At 54.8% G+C, this 17,083-nt stretch overlaps 1 protein-coding gene across 1 annotated transcript; it reads left to right on the plus strand.

Moving 5' to 3' along the window:
- Positions 1-6,278: 6,278 nt before the first annotated feature.
- Positions 6,279-16,895, plus strand: MEX3A (mex-3 RNA binding family member A). The gene is made up of 2 exons (XM_089913873.1): positions 6,279-6,990; positions 10,599-16,895. Exons 1-2 carry the CDS (start codon positions 6,537-6,539, stop codon positions 11,705-11,707), a joined length of 1,563 nt encoding a protein of 520 aa, XP_089769999.1. The 5' UTR covers positions 6,279-6,536; the 3' UTR covers positions 11,708-16,895.
- Positions 16,896-17,083: the final 188 nt, after the last annotated feature.

Consider the following 17,083-nt stretch of genomic DNA (forward strand, 5'->3'; position numbering starts at 1 on the left):
CTCGTGGCCAAAGTTCAAAGGTGCTTTTCCTCCACCTGTCCCTGGAGCTCCTCAGGATCCAGGCAAGCAGGCCACTTTCCCAACCAGCAAGCCTCCTGGGCACCTCTGACATCAATCTCCAGTCCTCTCCCTTTGCACGAACCTCACTCATCCTTCAGGGACTCCAGATCCAGGAAGCCTCTCCTGGTCCAACTTCAGTGATCACTCTCTCCTCGGCCTTCAGACTACTCACTGGGTATCACTGTTCACTTCTGGGGTCCTAGGCTCCGGAGTCAGACAGATCTGTCTTTGAACACTGGAGTGTCCATTTACCAGCTGTGTGACCTGAGCAAGTTACTTAACCTCTCTGAGCCTTAGGTCCCTGAGGTTAAGCAGAGATGGCAATTCCAGCCTCACAGAGTTGTAAGAGGATTAAATGAGATCAAGTCTGTAAACACCAAGAAGAGAGCCTGGAAATAAGGAAACTCAGGAATTGGAAAGTCCCTCTTCCCACCCCTCTCTCTCTAACTTCCTCTTCCCTTTCCTGAAAAAGGAAGCATGATGGAACAAAAGGCACAAGAGAGTCACAGGACCTGAGTTCTCTGGGCCTCAATCTTCCTCTCTGTAAAACAAGGTCATTAGATAACTGGTGAATCTATTCATTCATTCATTCAGTTTCTAGTCCACCTATGACATTCTATACAGTCTTTTATATCCATTAATTCACCTGTACCAGATTGTGTCTTATGCTTCAGTATCCCCTGTTAGTATCCAGTACAGTGCCTGGCACAGAGAGGGGACTGGAAAAATCCCTCCCCAACAACCTAGCAAGGGCATGTTTACTGCCTCCTTCCCCCTGCCCCAAGAGAACACCCAGCCCTGCCTGGCACCAGGTGTCCCTCCCCCTCCCTTGCCTCAGCCCGAAACCAGAGCTGGCGCCACTGGGTGAGGAATCTGGGGACCAACTGTCACAGCTCTGGTATCACCTGCCTCCCGGACACCTGGGTCCGGCCCTGAATCCCAGAGGGGCCCTGCCAGCCAGCTGTCCTGGGGGACCCTAGTTTTGCCCCAGCCCCTCGGAGCTGCTCTCCCTAGGGAAATCAGAGAGTGCAGGGGACCTGCTAGGGGGAGTGCTGGAGTGGTCCCAGGGGAGGAGCAGAGAGGTGTTTGTCTGTCCAGGTCCAAAGCCCTTGGAGATTGGGCCCACAACAGTGGAAGGACCCAGAGAGACCTCCTCTCTTCTCCAATCTCTGTAGCCCTCCAAGTACCAAAGACTGTTTTGCCCTCACATTTAATCCTGTTTGTCCATGTTCTCTGGGTCATGTAGGCTAGTTTCTGTGTCTTGCTGAGGGCAGAGATCAAGTCTGTTACTTCTTTTGTGTGTCCTAGAGAATTTTACCCAATACATTCTCACTGATTGAAATTAATGAGTTGAGGGGAATTCCCTGGTGGTCCAGTGGTTAACTCTGTGTTCTCACTGCCTCACTGCCAATGTCCTGGGTTCAATCCCTGGTCGGGGAACTAAGATCCTACAAGCCGTGTGGTGTGGCCGGAAAGAAAGAAAGAAAGAAAGGGAGAGAGGGAGAGAAAGAAAGAAAGAAAGAAAGAAAAAGAAAGGGAGAGAGAGAGAGGGAGAGAAAGAAAGAAAGAAAGAGAGGAAGAAAGAAAGAAAGAAAGGAGGGAAGGAGGGAAGGAAGCAAGGAAGAAAGAAGGAAAGAAATTAATGAGTTGAGTGTATTCGAGCAACAGAGAGAAAGCTGGCTGCACTCTGAGCAGGACGAATGGTGTTTAGATCACAAGGTAGACTTCCCATAGGGAGGGGTATTAAGAAAAGAAAACATAAACCCCATAAAGTACAGGAGAGGAGGCCTAGCTGATTAAGACAGATGGAGAAGGCATCCCGAGAGGAGTAGGGAGATGGATGAGATAACCTCTATAAGGGCCAGCCAGCTTGCTAGGGCAACCTTGATGGTAGCCTCCTGTGTCTGCCTCCCTCCCTGGGGGCTCTGAGAATAGGGCAGGGGAGGGGCAGGTGTTAGGTTTGTGCCCCATCCCTTGGTACGACAGCAATAATAGGTGTCCAGGTTTGCTGGAAGAAGAAAAGGGACACAGCTCCACACACAGATAAGCACAGTCTGGATCACCCATCCCACTCCTGTCTTTCAGCCTCCACTCGAGTTCTGGGCCATCCCACTCTCAACTGGGTCACCTTTCCTGCCTTGCAGCCAGACCTGTGTACACACACACACACACACACAGATACACCTGCACATAGACACACACGCTCATACAGCCAACTCAACGACTCCACAGGGTCCTTTGTTCCTCAGGCCTGAGGCTGTGTGTGTGCTAGAGACATATAGAGTTCACCTGTACTCCAGTGCTCAACAGAAATTATTTTTGGATTTATCTGCTGTTTGTCTGGGATGATCTTATTTCTGCAAGTCTAGATCTAGAACTATCTTCAAATGACTCACAGTGGGTCAGGACCTCCTCCAGTGCCTGGCACATCCTAAGAGCTCAATAGGAAGTAGTTAGCTGAATGAATGAATTAAAATTAATTAATGAAGACCACAGTCTAGGTAAAGTCAATTGCCAGGGGAGAGCAACCATGGCCCCCAAACTAACATTGACTGAACACCTTAAATGAGCCAGGCACTGTGCTAGGAACTTGGCTTATTATTTCCATTTGAGAGATGAGGAAATCGAGGCTCAGCAGTAATTGACTGCTCAAGGGGCAGAATTAACACCCAGCATGTTTGGCTCCAGAGGTCTGCTCCTTCCTCCTACATCACGAAGCTTGGAATGCGCAGTTACACACCCTTACTGAGCTTCTGCTCTGGGCAGGGCCGTGTGCTAGGTACTGGGGGACCAGGGTAGGAGACAATGACAAAGATGAGACACACAGGGCTTCCCTGGTGGCGCAGTGGTTGGGAGTCCACCTACCGACGCAGGGGACACGGGTTCGTGCCCTGGTCCGGGAAGATCCCACATGCCGCGGAGCGGCTGGGCCCGTGAGCCATGGCCACCGAGCCTGCGTGTCCGGAGCCTGTGCTCCACAACAGGAGAGGCCACAACGGTGAGAGGCCCGCGTACCGCAAAAAAAAAAAAAAAAAAAAAGATGAGACACACAGTCCTGTCCTCCAAGGCCCTGAAGGGGAGAGATATGCCACCTACACACCTTTCTGGTCATGAGCAGAGTGAGGGCTGGGGTGGGGCGGGCATAGCTACCTATTTCCAAGCAAAATTGTTTAAGTAAGGCCTTCAGCCCTCATGGGCCTAATTCTAGAATGGGCAGGCGGGGGAGAGAGGAAAAGGAGGGCCCCTGGACAGAAACTCAGCTTGGCCAACACAAATGTCAGTGGAGGAGGGGAGTCCCCTGAACAAAGGAGGGCACCAGCCTCTGGGAGTGAGGGAAGGGCTCATCAAAACCCCTCCCGAGGGAATTCCCTGGCAGTCCAGTGGTTAGGACTCGAGCTTTCACTGCCAAGGGCATGGGTTCAATCCCTGACCAGGGAACTAAGATCCTACAGCCAAAAAAAAAAAAAAAAAACCTCCTGAGAACCTGGCTCCTCAAGGTGCCCATCGCCAGGCTCCGCTGCCACTGGGCACTCTGGCAGGCCCCCTGTGGGTGGACGTACCCCGCACAACCTGCAGGCACATGCCTCTATGTGCACAGCCAAGCCCTAGACCTAAGTGCGCTCACACACACATCCTGCCCTCCAGGTGCCAGGTTCACGTTTGCCTCTCTCACCTTGGATATTTGGAGTCAGTGGGAGCCTGAGGGCGGACCCATGGTACATGAACACACCCAGGGGGGCTGATTAGTCCTTGTTGGATCAGTGAGCGGGGGTCCAGCAGGGACTGCCCCTTCCCCTACCCTGCTCCTTAGTCTCTCCCTTCCCATTCAGCAGCTGTCCCCTCCCCACTGGCACACACTTGTTTCTGTCCTTTGTTTTCCTCCCTGGCCAAACCCCCAAGGCTTCTTTGGTCATTAACCTCCTGCTTTAATTAGCTTAGTGGGGAGGAAAGTGGAAGCAGGGCAAATTCAGGAGTGAGTGTCTAGGGGGAATCTCATTTCAGAGGGGACAGGAAGGCTCAGACCGGCTGGTGACAAAAAGGCCTGGCACACAATCAGTCCTATGCAACCGTTTGTGATTTCTGTTCGTGTGAAAAACAGTCACCTGGTCCACAGAGTAGGACGCTTTCCCTGGTTCCCCCAATCCAAGCCTGGTTCCCCCAATCCAAGTTCCTGGGGCAGAAGGAGAGGGGACAAGAGCAGGAAACAGCCACTCCCACAGGGCTATGTCTCTCCAATTCTTCCTCGCCCACTCTTGCTTAGAGGCGGGAGCGCCCAATCCAAGAAGGTCTGTTGTTAACTTTATGTTAAATCCTCGATCCAGAGGGCACCCCTTCTCCAATTCCAGGGGCTTCCGGGGTTTCTCAGTCATGGCTCCCCTTCCCTGCATCTTCTGCCGGGCAAAGAAGCAAGAGCTCCGCAGTGTGCCAACCCCCAACCCCTCCTGAGATCCTCCACGCTGGCTCCCACCCTCCCATTGGTGTGCAAATTTACTCTCTCCAAGAATCAATTTAGGGAACTGGGCTTGCAGCTCAGCCCTCACGGCCTCACAGTGCCTGGTCTATGAGGTCATCTCCTCTGTTCCCCTGCCTCCAAGCAGGACTTTACCTCACAAACTAGTTCAGATTTTTGGTTTCCAAGGCACTCCAGAAAAGGACACCTTACCACTGTAGCTCACCCACCCATTCTTATAAAACTCTTTTGGGAAGTTCTTAAAAGTCTGACCTCAAGCCCTCAAGCTGCAGTGCCATCCCTTCTCCTACTGGGAAAGACCCAGGCATAAAAAGGGTAACAAAAGAAATGTTGAAGCTATGGGGTAAGGGGAGAAAAGATTGCATTACACTCCAACTTCCACAAACTCCCCTAAAAGTGCCCAACTGTCCAATTCATGCCTTAAAAACTGATTTTTACTTTCACCAAATTTCCAGAGTCAAAGGAGCTGAATTAATGGGTTTTCAGTGGGGGAGAGGTGGGATGATGGTGAAGGCTAAAGAACAGATCACCCGCAAGCTACATATATGGCCCAGGCCTGAAGAAGTCTGGGTTTCCATTCCATCCAGTCTCTCTTTCCTCCTTCTGTCGCACCCAAAGCTCCTGGCTCTCTCCCGAAACTGTTAAGTCACATCATGCCTTTAAGACTTCCCTTGCCTCCTCACTCTCTGTCCCCCCACTTCTCTCCTCTCCCTCCACCCCTTCATCCTCCTCACTTCATCTCTCCACAGCCCTCCCAGCTACCCTCTACTGATCAGAAGGATGTTAACTAACTCACCTCCCAGTCGGTGCCTCTCAGATCTCCGAGACTGGGGGAGCGGGAGAGGACGAGGGGGGATGGCTTGCCGCTTGGAGATGAGGGGACCCCGTCTTTTACCAAGGGGTCCCACCCTCCAACCCGGCACCCCATCCCGGCACCCCCAGCGCGCCCAGCCGTGTTCTCCCCGCATCGCGGCTGCGGGCTTTGTCTGCTCTGCGGAGAACCTCTCCCCGCGGCCCAGAGCCGGGATCGACTCTGGGAGAGCGGGAGGGGGGAGCTGAGAGCGGAGAGGGAGCGCGGCAGGGAGGGGGAAGAGGGGAGAGAGAGCGAGAGAGAGAGCGAGCGACAGAAAGCCGCAGTGACCCAGCCGGGACCGCTCCCCGCCCTCTCGCCCCCCCCTCATTACCATAAGAAAGAGGGACCAAAGACCTGCCCGGATCGGGAAGGAGCCCGTCTTGGGAGGGGGGCACATTCCATTAGCCTTTTTTCAACACGTTCCGTTTCTGTACACTGACTCCTCTCCCGGTGCCCGCCTCTTGGAAAAATGAGGGACCTTGACTTCCATCCCACCCCCAGCTTCGCCTCCCAGCCGCGAGTAAAGACCGAAGGCACATCCATATCTTCCTCGGGTCAAGGAATTCGTCCCAGCGCCCCCGAGGGCGGGAAACTACAACTCCCGGCATGCCCCGGGCGCCCCCGGCGCGCCCCCCTCCCGTCAGTTCCATGCTGCTCCATCCAGTTCATTTAAAACAAAAGAGTTTGAGCGCTGGAAGGGGCTGGGCTCTATTGGGGGCCACTGAGCGCCGCTCCTGGACTGGGGCTCGGTGCGGGAGCCTAAGGGGGGCGTCTGGACGGTGGGGTCTAGAGACTCCCGGGACCGAGGCGGGAGGGGTGGGGGCAGAAATCCCGCAGCCCCCCGCCCCCCGTCACCCCCGGAGAGGAGAGGAGATCTGCTTTCTTGGCTTTGCTTCTTTTTCCCCCCACCCCCACCCTGGGGGCTGGGGCGAGGGGAGTCGGGTTACAGGGTGTTTGGGGAGGGGGGCTTAGGGGGAGGGTCTATCTTTCTATCTCGCTTTCTTCCCCCCTCCCCAGTTCTTTGTTCCCCCCTCCCCACACACCCCCCTCCTCTCCTCTCCCCTCCCCTCCTCTCTCCTCTTTTCCCTTCCACCACCTCTCTCTCTCTCTCTCTCTCTCCCTCTCTCTCTCTCCCCCAGCTTTTGTTTCGCCATGCCTAGTCTAGTGGTATCTGGAATAATGGAAAGAAATGGGGGCTTTGGAGAACTAGGATGTTTCGGGGGAAGCGCTAAGGACCGAGGGCTGCTGGAAGACGAGCGCGCCCTTCAGCTGGCTCTCGATCAACTCTGCCTCCTGGGTTTGGGGGAGCCCCCCGCCCCCACGGCGGGCGAGGACGGGGGAGGTGGGGGGGGCGGCGCCCCCGCGCAGCCGGCCGCCCCCCCGCAGCCGGCCCCGCCGCCGCCGCCCGCGGCGCCCCCGGCCGCCCCGACGGCGGCCCCCGCGGCGCAGACGCCCCAACCCCCCACCGCCCCCAAAGGGGCCAGCGACGCCAAGCTCTGCGCTCTCTACAAAGAGGCCGAGCTGCGCCTGAAGGGCAGCAGCAACACCACCGAGTGTGTACCCGTGCCCACCTCCGAGCACGTGGCCGAGATCGTGGGCAGGCAAGGTAAGCGGGCGCCGGGACCGCGGAGAGGGATTGGAGTGGGGGGCACCCCATCCCTACCACGGAAAGTTCATTTCCTCCCTTCTTGCCCGCCTCTGGCTCTGTCCCTTCCCCACAAAGGGGGACCCGCCCCCTACCCTGATTTCCAAGTGCCACAAAGTTCCCTGCTACCCCCACCCCCCCAGTTGGGACTGTTCTCCAGATCCTTCCTCCCCCAGGGCTCTGCCCTTAGACAAAGAAATATCCTCTCGTGGAGAGAGGGAAAAGGGAGGGGGATCGGTCTTCCAATCCGGGGAGGCTGTCCGGAGGGGGTGTCCACTCGTAGACAGAAAAACTGGTGGAATGTGCAAAGAGTTACTCAGAAGCCCCAACTCCGGCATTTGCTAGTGGTTTTGGGGAGGGGGCACCCCTGGGACCCCCAGCCGCCTGGAGTTACAGACTTTGGGGGGGACCTGGCCTGGGAAGCTAGACTGAGTATCTATCTCTTTGTTGGGCTGAGTGTAGGAATGGAAGGGGGTGTGGCTCATGGGAGGGTCCCAGCCTGGGGGTGAGGTGGGAAAGGGGGGCTGCTGGGAGGAGGGAGTCCTGTGGTCACCCACACACCAAAGTTGAATGGTCTATGGGGTTTTGGAAGGGGCGCCTCCAATGAAGTGCCACGTCCTGGTGTGGACCTCTCCTCCTCCCTCTCAGGCTTTTGTTCTGGGCTGGCCACGGCAAGGGGCCAGAGGCCTGGAGAGGGGTCTCTGGTAGTGAGAGAGTAGGACGGAGTGGGTGAGGGCATGCTGGGGGGTAAGAAACCTTCACCTGGAGATTTGGTGGAGGGCATGTGTCTGGGTGTGTTGTTGGGGGGAGGGGGGTGTGGGTGTAGAATTAATCCAGTGTAGTATGTCTGATACCACACCCTCCTCCGCTCCAGCATCCCTGGGCGGGTGGGGGTGGGAGTGTTGGTGAGGGTCCAGATTGAGCAGACGGGATCCTGGGGACCCTTCCCTCTCCCAGTTTCCCAAAGGGGAGTTGGGGGGTGGGATTTGGAAATTGCAAGGGGGCTGGGCTGGGGAGGTGTGGGGTGGGGGAGGAGCAGGGGAGGAGCTGTCCCACAGTGGGGAACAATAGAGGAGCTGCATTCCGGCTGGGAGTGAGGGAGGAGGCCGGCTGCTGGCCGGGGAAGAGGGGAGGCAAGCCAGGAGGGCCCCTACTCCACATCTCACCTCATCTACCAGAAGTGTGGGGGGTTGGGGGGATTTTGCAGGGAGATCCAGAATGGAGGAGGGGAAGATGCCACTCCCAGGCATAGCCCTCATCCTCCTGGGCACTCCATCTCTTGAGATTTCTGGTTTTAAAAGTTGGATTTCCTCTTGTTGCCAGAAACTAGGGACCCAGAGCCCTGGAATTGGGTGGGGACACTGATATCTTTTCTTGGGTGCGGGGGTGGTCTTGGGAGGCCCCGGAATTTCATAGAGTCATTCTTTCCTCTTCTGCCTCCGCATCAGATGGGCCTGTCTCTCATAAAAGTAGGGGGATTTCTCCTATTCAGAGAAGATAGGCCTCTCCCTCATTCCTTTAGTAAATGGAAGTCCTTTCTCTTGTCTAACCTCCATCCTCCTGCTGCAGTGTCAGTGCTCCTCTATTTGACCTCTAGGAAGGTGAAGCCAACTGGGTCCTCCCTTCAAGAGATGCTTCTTCAGGGTTGCGAAACCCAGGACGAGGTCCACCACCAGTTCTGCACCTCTAGGCCTCTAGCTTTTCTCCTTAGTTTTATACCCGGCCTGTCCTCCTCACCCTAACTCCAGTCCCTAAAGACACCTAGCTCTCGCGTAAGTTTATGGGCTCAAAACTTAGAGCCAGAACCCCGATGCCTATCAGATGCCACGCGATTAGAAGTTGTAGGAGAAGGGGCTTCACTGTTCCTTAACCCTCCATGCCTCACAAATAGAACAATCATTTACTGACTGACATTAAAGCAGCAAGGATGTGGGGCTGGACAACAGGTAGGACTTCTCAGCTGCCAAGAGGTCTGAAGACAAAAAGGGAGGAGCAAATTCTCCTTCCTGAGGTCTCTTGAAGGTGAGGAGAGCTGCCCCCAACCCACTCTCTCCTCCCACATGCCAATCTGGAGAAGAAGCCATCTGGAGTGGAGGAAGGAGAGGGAAAAAAAGATGAGCTCACCCCAGGCCTGTGGTTGGAGGGTTGGGGCAGAATCGGAAAACTAGGACCACTGGCGTTGGTTGGGGAGTGAGGAAGGGAATGGTGAATGTGTATCTGGAGAGGGGTGTGAACGTGTCTAAATGTGAATGGGGACCAAAGTTGTGGGCAGGTGTGTATAGGAATGTGCTGCTTGTGTGCTGGGAATGATGGGGATGGAAGAGTGGGATGGATGAAAGGTTGAAACGCAGGGAATCTGTGTGTATGGGAGAGAGGGGTATGTGAAAGTGTACATTAGGTTTGCACCACAAGTATCACTTAGATAAAGGCACACTGCATCACGGCTCCTAGGTCCGTGTGTGTGTGCACACACGCAAACTCACACACGTAGCATGTGTGCTTCGAGAAAGCATGTGAGTCTCTGAGGTTCTGTGTGAAGCTAGGGGCAGGGAGAGGGAAGTGGGAGAGGAGGAGAGAGGCTTGTTCACTCAGCCATCAAGGTCTGCCACCTTTAAACTGCAGTGTGGCCACCCCAGCCTCCCTCACTTTTCTCTTTCCCCTTCTCCCTCTTTGTCTCTCTTTGTCTGGGCCTTTCTCATTTCTCTTTCTGCCTCTCTCCCCAACCTCCTACCTTGAACCCACTCCTTCAAAGCAAGAGTACAGGTCCGGAACACCTTCTTCCCCACCCTACTCAGCTCCCAGCCCATCTTGGCTCTCCTGCCCCCAGGGGACAGGGTGGCAGGAGTGTCCATGGGGTCAGGCACCACACATCATTATCCTCCTTTCCCTCTTGAAACTCTTGATTCTCAGACCCTTCCCAGTCTCCCACACTCCACTAGTTGCTGAAAACTTGCTATGAATTTGGGACCCACTGAGAGACACTCATGGTGGAAGGCATGGGAGCAGCTGGGGGTCAGTGGTCCCGGAGTAGACTGGAGGACACTTTTAAGGCATGGAGATCAAGTAAGGAGTAGATTGTGGGTTGCTGGGTCCATTGCAGTTCTGAGGAAAGATCAAGATCAGTGACAGATCGGAGACTGCAGTTGCAGGGCAGGGTGGGGTGATTAAGTGATTTGGAAGTTTGAGTAGCCAGAAATCAGTAGAGAAATTGTGGGAACGGCTCGTGGTTGGAGAGGAGTTAGTGAGCAGGTTTGAGGTTAGCACCTTGTCTGGAGGGTCAGTGATTTTTTCAGGATTTCAAAGAGTGCGTGAATTTGGAGGTCCTGAATGGAATTCAAGGGAATGTTGGGACATTTGGCGATCTGTGGTTGATAGAGACGTTGGGTAGATTTAAGATACGATGAGTGAATTGTTCCGGTTAGGGTGGATTGGGGGGGCGGGGTTCAAAGGGTAGACAGAGGTTCCTGGGGGGCTGAGTATCTGAGCAGGAGCAGGAGCTTGTTGGACTCGGACAAACCTTCTTGCCCGGTGAGTTTCTTTCTCTCTCTTCCCTTCCCTACCTATCCCAGGCTGCAAGATTAAGGCTCTGAGGGCCAAGACCAACACCTACATCAAGACGCCGGTGCGAGGCGAGGAGCCAGTGTTCATGGTGACCGGGCGGCGGGAGGACGTGGCCACAGCCCGACGCGAAATCATCTCAGCAGCTGAGCACTTCTCCATGATCCGGGCCTCCCGCAACAAGTCGGGCGCCGCCTTTGGCGTGGCGCCTGCTCTGCCCGGCCAAGTGACTATTCGTGTGCGGGTGCCCTACCGCGTGGTGGGGCTGGTGGTGGGCCCCAAGGGGGCAACCATCAAACGCATCCAGCAGCAGACCAACACGTACATTATCACGCCAAGCCGGGACCGAGACCCGGTGTTCGAGATCACCGGTGCCCCGGGCAACGTGGAGCGTGCGCGCGAGGAGATCGAGACGCACATCGCGGTCCGCACGGGCAAGATCCTCGAGTACAACAATGAAAACGACTTCCTGGCTGGGAGCCCCGACGCCGCGCTTGATAGCCGCTACTCCGAGGCCTGGCGGGTGCACCCGCCTGGCTGCAAGCCCCTCTCCACCTTCAGGCAGAACAGTCTGGGCTGCATCGGCGAGTGTGGAGTGGACTCTGGTTTTGAGGCCCCGCGCCTGGGCGAGCAGGGAGGGGACTTTGGCTACAGCGGGTACCTGTTTCCTGGCTACGGCGTGGGCAAGCAGGACGTGTATTACGGGGTGGCGGAGACTAGCCCCCCTCTCTGGGCGGGCCAGGAGAACGCCACGCCCACCTCGGTGCTCTTCTCTTCCGCCTCTTCCTCCTCCTCCTCTTCCGCCAAGGCCCGCGCCGGGCCCCCGGGCGCGCACCGCTCTCCAGCCGCCTCTGCGGGGCCTGAGCTGGCAGGACTCCCGAGACGCCCGCCGGGAGAGCCGCTCCAGGGCTTCTCTAAACTTGGTGGGGGCGGCCTGCGGAGCCCCGGCGGCGGGCGGGATTGCATGGTGTGCTTCGAGAGTGAGGTGACTGCCGCACTCGTGCCCTGCGGACACAACCTGTTCTGCATGGAGTGTGCAGTACGCATCTGCGAGAGGACGGACCCGGAGTGTCCCGTCTGCCACATCACAGCCACGCAAGCCATCCGAATATTTTCCTAAGCCCCCTGCCCCTTGCCTCCTGGGGCCACCTCCCAGGGGCCCTTCTTGGAGCTGTGTTCCACTAGGGCCTTTTGGAAATCAGTGATTTGAGGGGCAAGGTGCTTAGAGATACTCGCTCTCTGGGGAGGGGGGAGGGGAGGCGATGGTGGTTGGAGGGTGGACCACTTTCAGAGCCTCTGGTCGCCCTGTCCTGGAAAGGTCGGGAGGGGGCCAGGCCGGAAATTTTACTAGAGTTACAACTCTGATACCTCAACACACCCTTCAGTCTGGAAGCAGCTAAGAGAAACTTTTGTTTTGCCAGAGGTGGCCGCTAAGGTATCCTGACCCCCTCTCCACCTACCCTTATGTGTGTCACACTACCCTTTCCTCTGTGGAGGGGATGGGGAGAGGGAGAGGGAGAATTACCATCTGTATCTAGAGGTGTTCTAACAATCCCCAAGCCCTCTGGTCCTGACCTCTGACCTCCAACCACGACCCTTTAGACCCTCCACCGCCATATCCTGTTTGGGAATCTGTTCCTGGGTTTCCAGCAGTATAAGGGGGTTGGGGCCCTTTCGGAAGTCGGGATAGATTTTCTAAGGGGGAAGGGGAGGAAGTATGTCAACCAATAAAGGGCTCAGAATTCATCTATCCCCACAAAGCTGGGCTAGAGGAATCTGGAGAGGGGGTGCCCCTCTCTGCCCCTTGCAGCTTTTCCCTCCACTCTCTCCTCCCCATCTTTCTTCCCTTTGGGTTTTCCTCACTCCTTTGTTCTCTCCCCCAACTCTCCTCTTTGCTTCCCCTTGCTGGCTGTCACAACCAGCCCTGTCTTGCTCTTTCTCTTTCTTCCTTTCTTCCCCCTCCCTCCTGCTCCTTCCAGCCCAGCTTTGGGGACACCATCCCCCTGGGGAGAAGTAGGGGGAAGAACAATTTGATGGTCCCCCCTAATTCCTCTTCTGGCATCCGGAGGCCCTCTCTCCTACTCCTCCAAAGAAACACCTCAAATTCTTGATGGAATGTATCCCCGTTCTCAGTGAAAATTTGAGGAGGGGACCAATACTGGGTTACATAAAGGGTCAAACCTCCACCTTTATCATCTTGGGGCATTACATTTAGGGAACAGTTCTTGGGCTGGATTTTCTGGTGGTGGGAGGGGAGAGCCAGGGTAGTGTGTCTGCAGTTTTGAGCAGGAAAGGGCCTGAGGCCATAGGAGAGGCTGCTGGGGGGAGGGGCTGCTCCTCCTCCCCTGCAGTGCCCCACTCCGTGCGCCCCTCTCTGGACCTGACCTGAACCCTTATTAGCACGCTAATCATGAAGTCTGTGTCTCACTCATTGTGGTTGAGGAGAGAGACCAGGTCTTCAGACAGGGGTCAGTCCAGAGCCAAGCAGGATTGGGGGTATAGCAGGGCCTGTTCTGAGAATCATGTATGATTTTAGGCCTTGTACCCCCTTTGCTGCTTCCCTACTGCTCATCTGGGGCAGCCACCAGCCTCCCACCCTCCTGGGTTCCGCTGGCCGGGCCAGGAGAGGATGGGGGATGGGAGTCCCAGGGGGGTCCTAGGAGATTCTTGTATATAGTAGGGTGGGACTCTTCTAAGTGATCTCTGAGCACTTAAGCTCCGGAGTCCCATTCTTCCTGGATGGAGAGGGGGTGCAGGGATGGGGGTACAGAGGGGATTTCCTCCTCTCCTTCCTCCTGTTGTGAATTAACTCACCTCTCCTCAGCCTTCCCCTCCAGACCACCAGCCAGGGAGGGGAGCGGAAGGAGGTCACAGCCAGGAACACTGGCCTGTGACAACTTCCCTCCTTCCCGCCAATGTGAGCCATCCTGAGATGTCTGTACAATAGAAACCAAACCAAATGGGCACCCCTCGGTCGCCGAGGGGGGGTGGGGAGGGGGGTGGGAAGATGGGATGTCTGTCTGTCGATCCCCCTCCCCCTCTCCACTCTACCCACAAAGGCAGAAGACTGTTACACTAGGGGGCTCGGAAAATTCAATCCCACTCTTACTAATTGAGCCAAACCTAGAAACAAACGCAAAACACATAGTGAGAGACAAGATAGAGGAGAGAAAGAGAGCGTGAGAGGGAGCGAGATAGGTGACCAACACAGAGGAGAGAAAACAAAAATAGCAAAAAAAAAAAAAAAAAAAAAAAAACAGTTCTTTATAATTTAATATTCTATTTTAATAAAGGCGTTTATTACCGTATAAATGTAGCAAAGAACCTGGGCTAATATGAAAAAAAAAGACTTTTTATTAGGTAATTTATTATATGAAAAGGATATTTTATTTTATGATAAAGTGATCCTTAAAAAAAATAAAAAAACTTTAGAAGGTTTAGAATATATGTAGGGAGAGAAGAAAAAAAATACATTTGTATTCAGAGTTAAATCTTAAAAAAGTGTTTTTAATATATGTTCGGGTTTACGTTCCTTTTTCCCCCCACTTTTTTTTTGGGGAGGAATGTCATTTGCTTTTCTGGGGGAGCATCCTGGGATGGATCGTGGAGACAGGGGCTAGGGGAACTTGGTCCCTCTGGGGCCCTGCAAGTAGATTGGATTTCACTTCCGGGGCTCCCTCTCCCCTCTACCCCTCCCCCTCGGGGGAGCCGGCAGAGCCAAACAAAGAAAGGGATTAAGGAGAAAGGAAGAAGCTGGAGGACTGAGGACTGAGGATCCTGGGGTGTCCCCCCCTTCCCCTGCCCTGTCCCAGGGGCGAGTGAGAAGGGGAAGTCCAGAACTGAGGCCTAGCAGGCCTATGGGAACCCTCAGAGAGGTGTGAGATTTAAGAGAAATCGTTTTTTTTGTTTGTTTGTTTTTTTAACCAAAAATGAGAGAGAAGAAAAAGAAAGAAACCGAGGGGTTTAAAAGAAAAGAATACTACAAAATAATAATTATAATAATAATAATAATTCAAATTTATTTCATATAATCCTAGAGAAAAAGAGAAAGAGTTACTAGTTACTTAGTAGATGATATTCAGATAGCTTAAAGTTTAGTAGCATTGAGGGCCCCTGGGTCCAGTAGAATGTATAAAAGTCATAACGAAAAGGAAAATAGAGGAGGGAAGTGGCTGAGTCCACCCTGAGCCGCTCCATCTTCAGGTATCAGGGTGGGAGCAGGTTGCTAGGTAAGGTTAGGAGCTTCCTTCCAGTCTGCTGGGGTTGATTCTGAGAATCCTTGGATTTTTAAATTATAGGACAAATAGATAAGGGGCTCAGTTCCCAGGGTCTTTGAAAGGATGAACAGTGGTCATTTCAACCAGAGGAGGGCTGGGCTAGGGACAGCAGAGGAGGGAGAGCACATTCACCTGCACCCCTGTTCTGCACCCCAGTACCTGAGGGCCTGGCCATCCTGGCCTTCCCTGTCTGTTGGGCAGCCCTTACTCCGAATATGTCCTCTTGGGGTTCTCTGGGAGGATGGAGACTGCCCAGCTCCAGCCCTCCTGAGGCAACTTCTCCCGGGCCTAACTGAGGAAGTCCTTCTTGAAGTATAACCTCAACCCACTCAACCTCAGGTTGATTCAAGAGCCTGGTAGGTCATTTCACCAACAGACACACATGCACATGCTTCCTTCTCAGAGCTTCAAGGGGACTGAGGGGGTGGTCTGTCCCCCTTCCTTGTTCCCACCCAATAATCTACTTAGCTTCTGACCTCCATGGCAGCAGGTGGAGGAACCAACTCGATAATCGTTCTCCTTTAAAGCTGCACTGTGCTTTACAGGTTTGCAAAAGTGCTTATTATTTCATAGAAGTTAGATTCCAAGAAGGACTTCCCACCCACTGGGGTAGAGCAGAGATGCTGCCCTTAAAGGCCTGGGAGAACTGGTCCCCAAGGGTACAAAGGCAGGGGGAGGGCAGCAGCGACTTTGGGTGACCCTGACCCTAATGCTGTGTTCTAGTCCACTTCCATCTGTAAGTGTTCAGGTAGGGGTCATCCACTGTGCCCTGGCCCCAGGGCACATCGCCCTCCCCACAGAAAACTGGGGAGCTTGGCTTTCGCTTGTGAGAAATCAACTTGTTTTTTAAGCACTTGCCTTCTACCAACCCCAGCTTGCAATCAGGTCGGGCCCCTCCCTCCTATCCAAGGGGGTGTGGAGGCCCCTTGGTTCTTGGCAAGAAGAGCCTGCTCCATGACACCAATGACTGTCATGCCCCTCCCTGGCCCTAGACCCCAAACACACATCTCCCTCTCCCCAGTTTACTCTTCTCACCCCACCTAGGGACAGATATCCCCCCTGCTCTTTTTGTCCTAGAAACCCCGCTAGTTTGGGAAGGTAGCGTCTGGGGTGGGGAGGGCTTCCCCTTCCCCCGCGCGAGGGTACGGGTGGGGTAGGGTGGGTGGGGGGAGACAGCCCTGGGGCAGGGGGAGTGGTCTCTCCACTGTAGAAAGTAGAGTAGGATTGTGGTCAGACTTAATTTGAGGCATCTAGTGAAGACACGTTACAAATCCACCAAGGAAAAACGTTTCAAAAGCAAAATAAAGGCGGGAAAAAAACGGACCCATGAATAATCGAGTCAAAGTGATGTTGCACAAAACACAGAGAAACCAAGAAGGGGGAGGGTTAATGTATTAAATGTGCTATTAAGAACTTAATTTTATTAAAAGTATTATTACTTAAGGCTCTGGCCTCTTTTCTCTGCATGCGAGTCTGAACCACCTTGGGGTGAGTGGGGTTTTCTCTGGTGTGATTCTGGGTGACCTTGCTCACCTTGCAGGAAGTGGACGGCTCCTGTCTGCTCTCCACAGTTTCCTACTTGCGTCTCCAAGTGCTCAACCTCTCTTTTTTCTCCCCATTTACCGCCTTCTATTCCTTGGGGGTGCCAGCAGACCTCCTTCCACTCTGCCCTGCAGAACAGGGGAAGGCGAGGCTGGGTGACCTCGACGCTCCCCGGACAGCCAGCTCGTGGACTCGATGGAGAAGGGGCAGAGAGCTGAGAGCCCGACACTCCCCACTCATCCCCACCAGGTTCAATCCATCCCTACACACCACACCCCCTCTTCGGGGTCAGGCAGAAACCTGGAAGCAACACTTAGACCCGCCACCTCCCAGGCTTAAAACCCCTTCCCCAGCACACACAGACAGGGCTAGCCCTGACTCCCGCCTCCTCCCCTCACCCCTGGCATTGGAGTGCCCTCAGTTCTTGGCACCAGGGCCCTGGGCACCAGATGGTACCCGCCGATGGTTTCCTTTTGTCTTGCCTTCCAGATACCCCCTCTCTGCCATGCTGTCCTCCCTCCCCTACCTGCCCTGGGGGTTGGCAGAGGGAAGGGCGGGCCCCTCCCACCCCCTTGGCACTGTCCCCAGACTCCAGGACTCCAGAGGCAGCTGGCCCTGGGGGGCAGTGTATGGTGGGGAGGATGGCGGGAGGGGGAGGGGGAGGGGAACTGGGCCAG

Source organism: Delphinapterus leucas, chromosome 1, assembly GCF_059928025.1.
Source record: "Delphinapterus leucas isolate spDelLeu-1000000601 "Yukka" chromosome 1, BTC_Dleu_Yukka2, whole genome shotgun sequence".
Taxonomy (NCBI): Eukaryota; Metazoa; Chordata; class Mammalia; order Artiodactyla; family Monodontidae; genus Delphinapterus; species Delphinapterus leucas.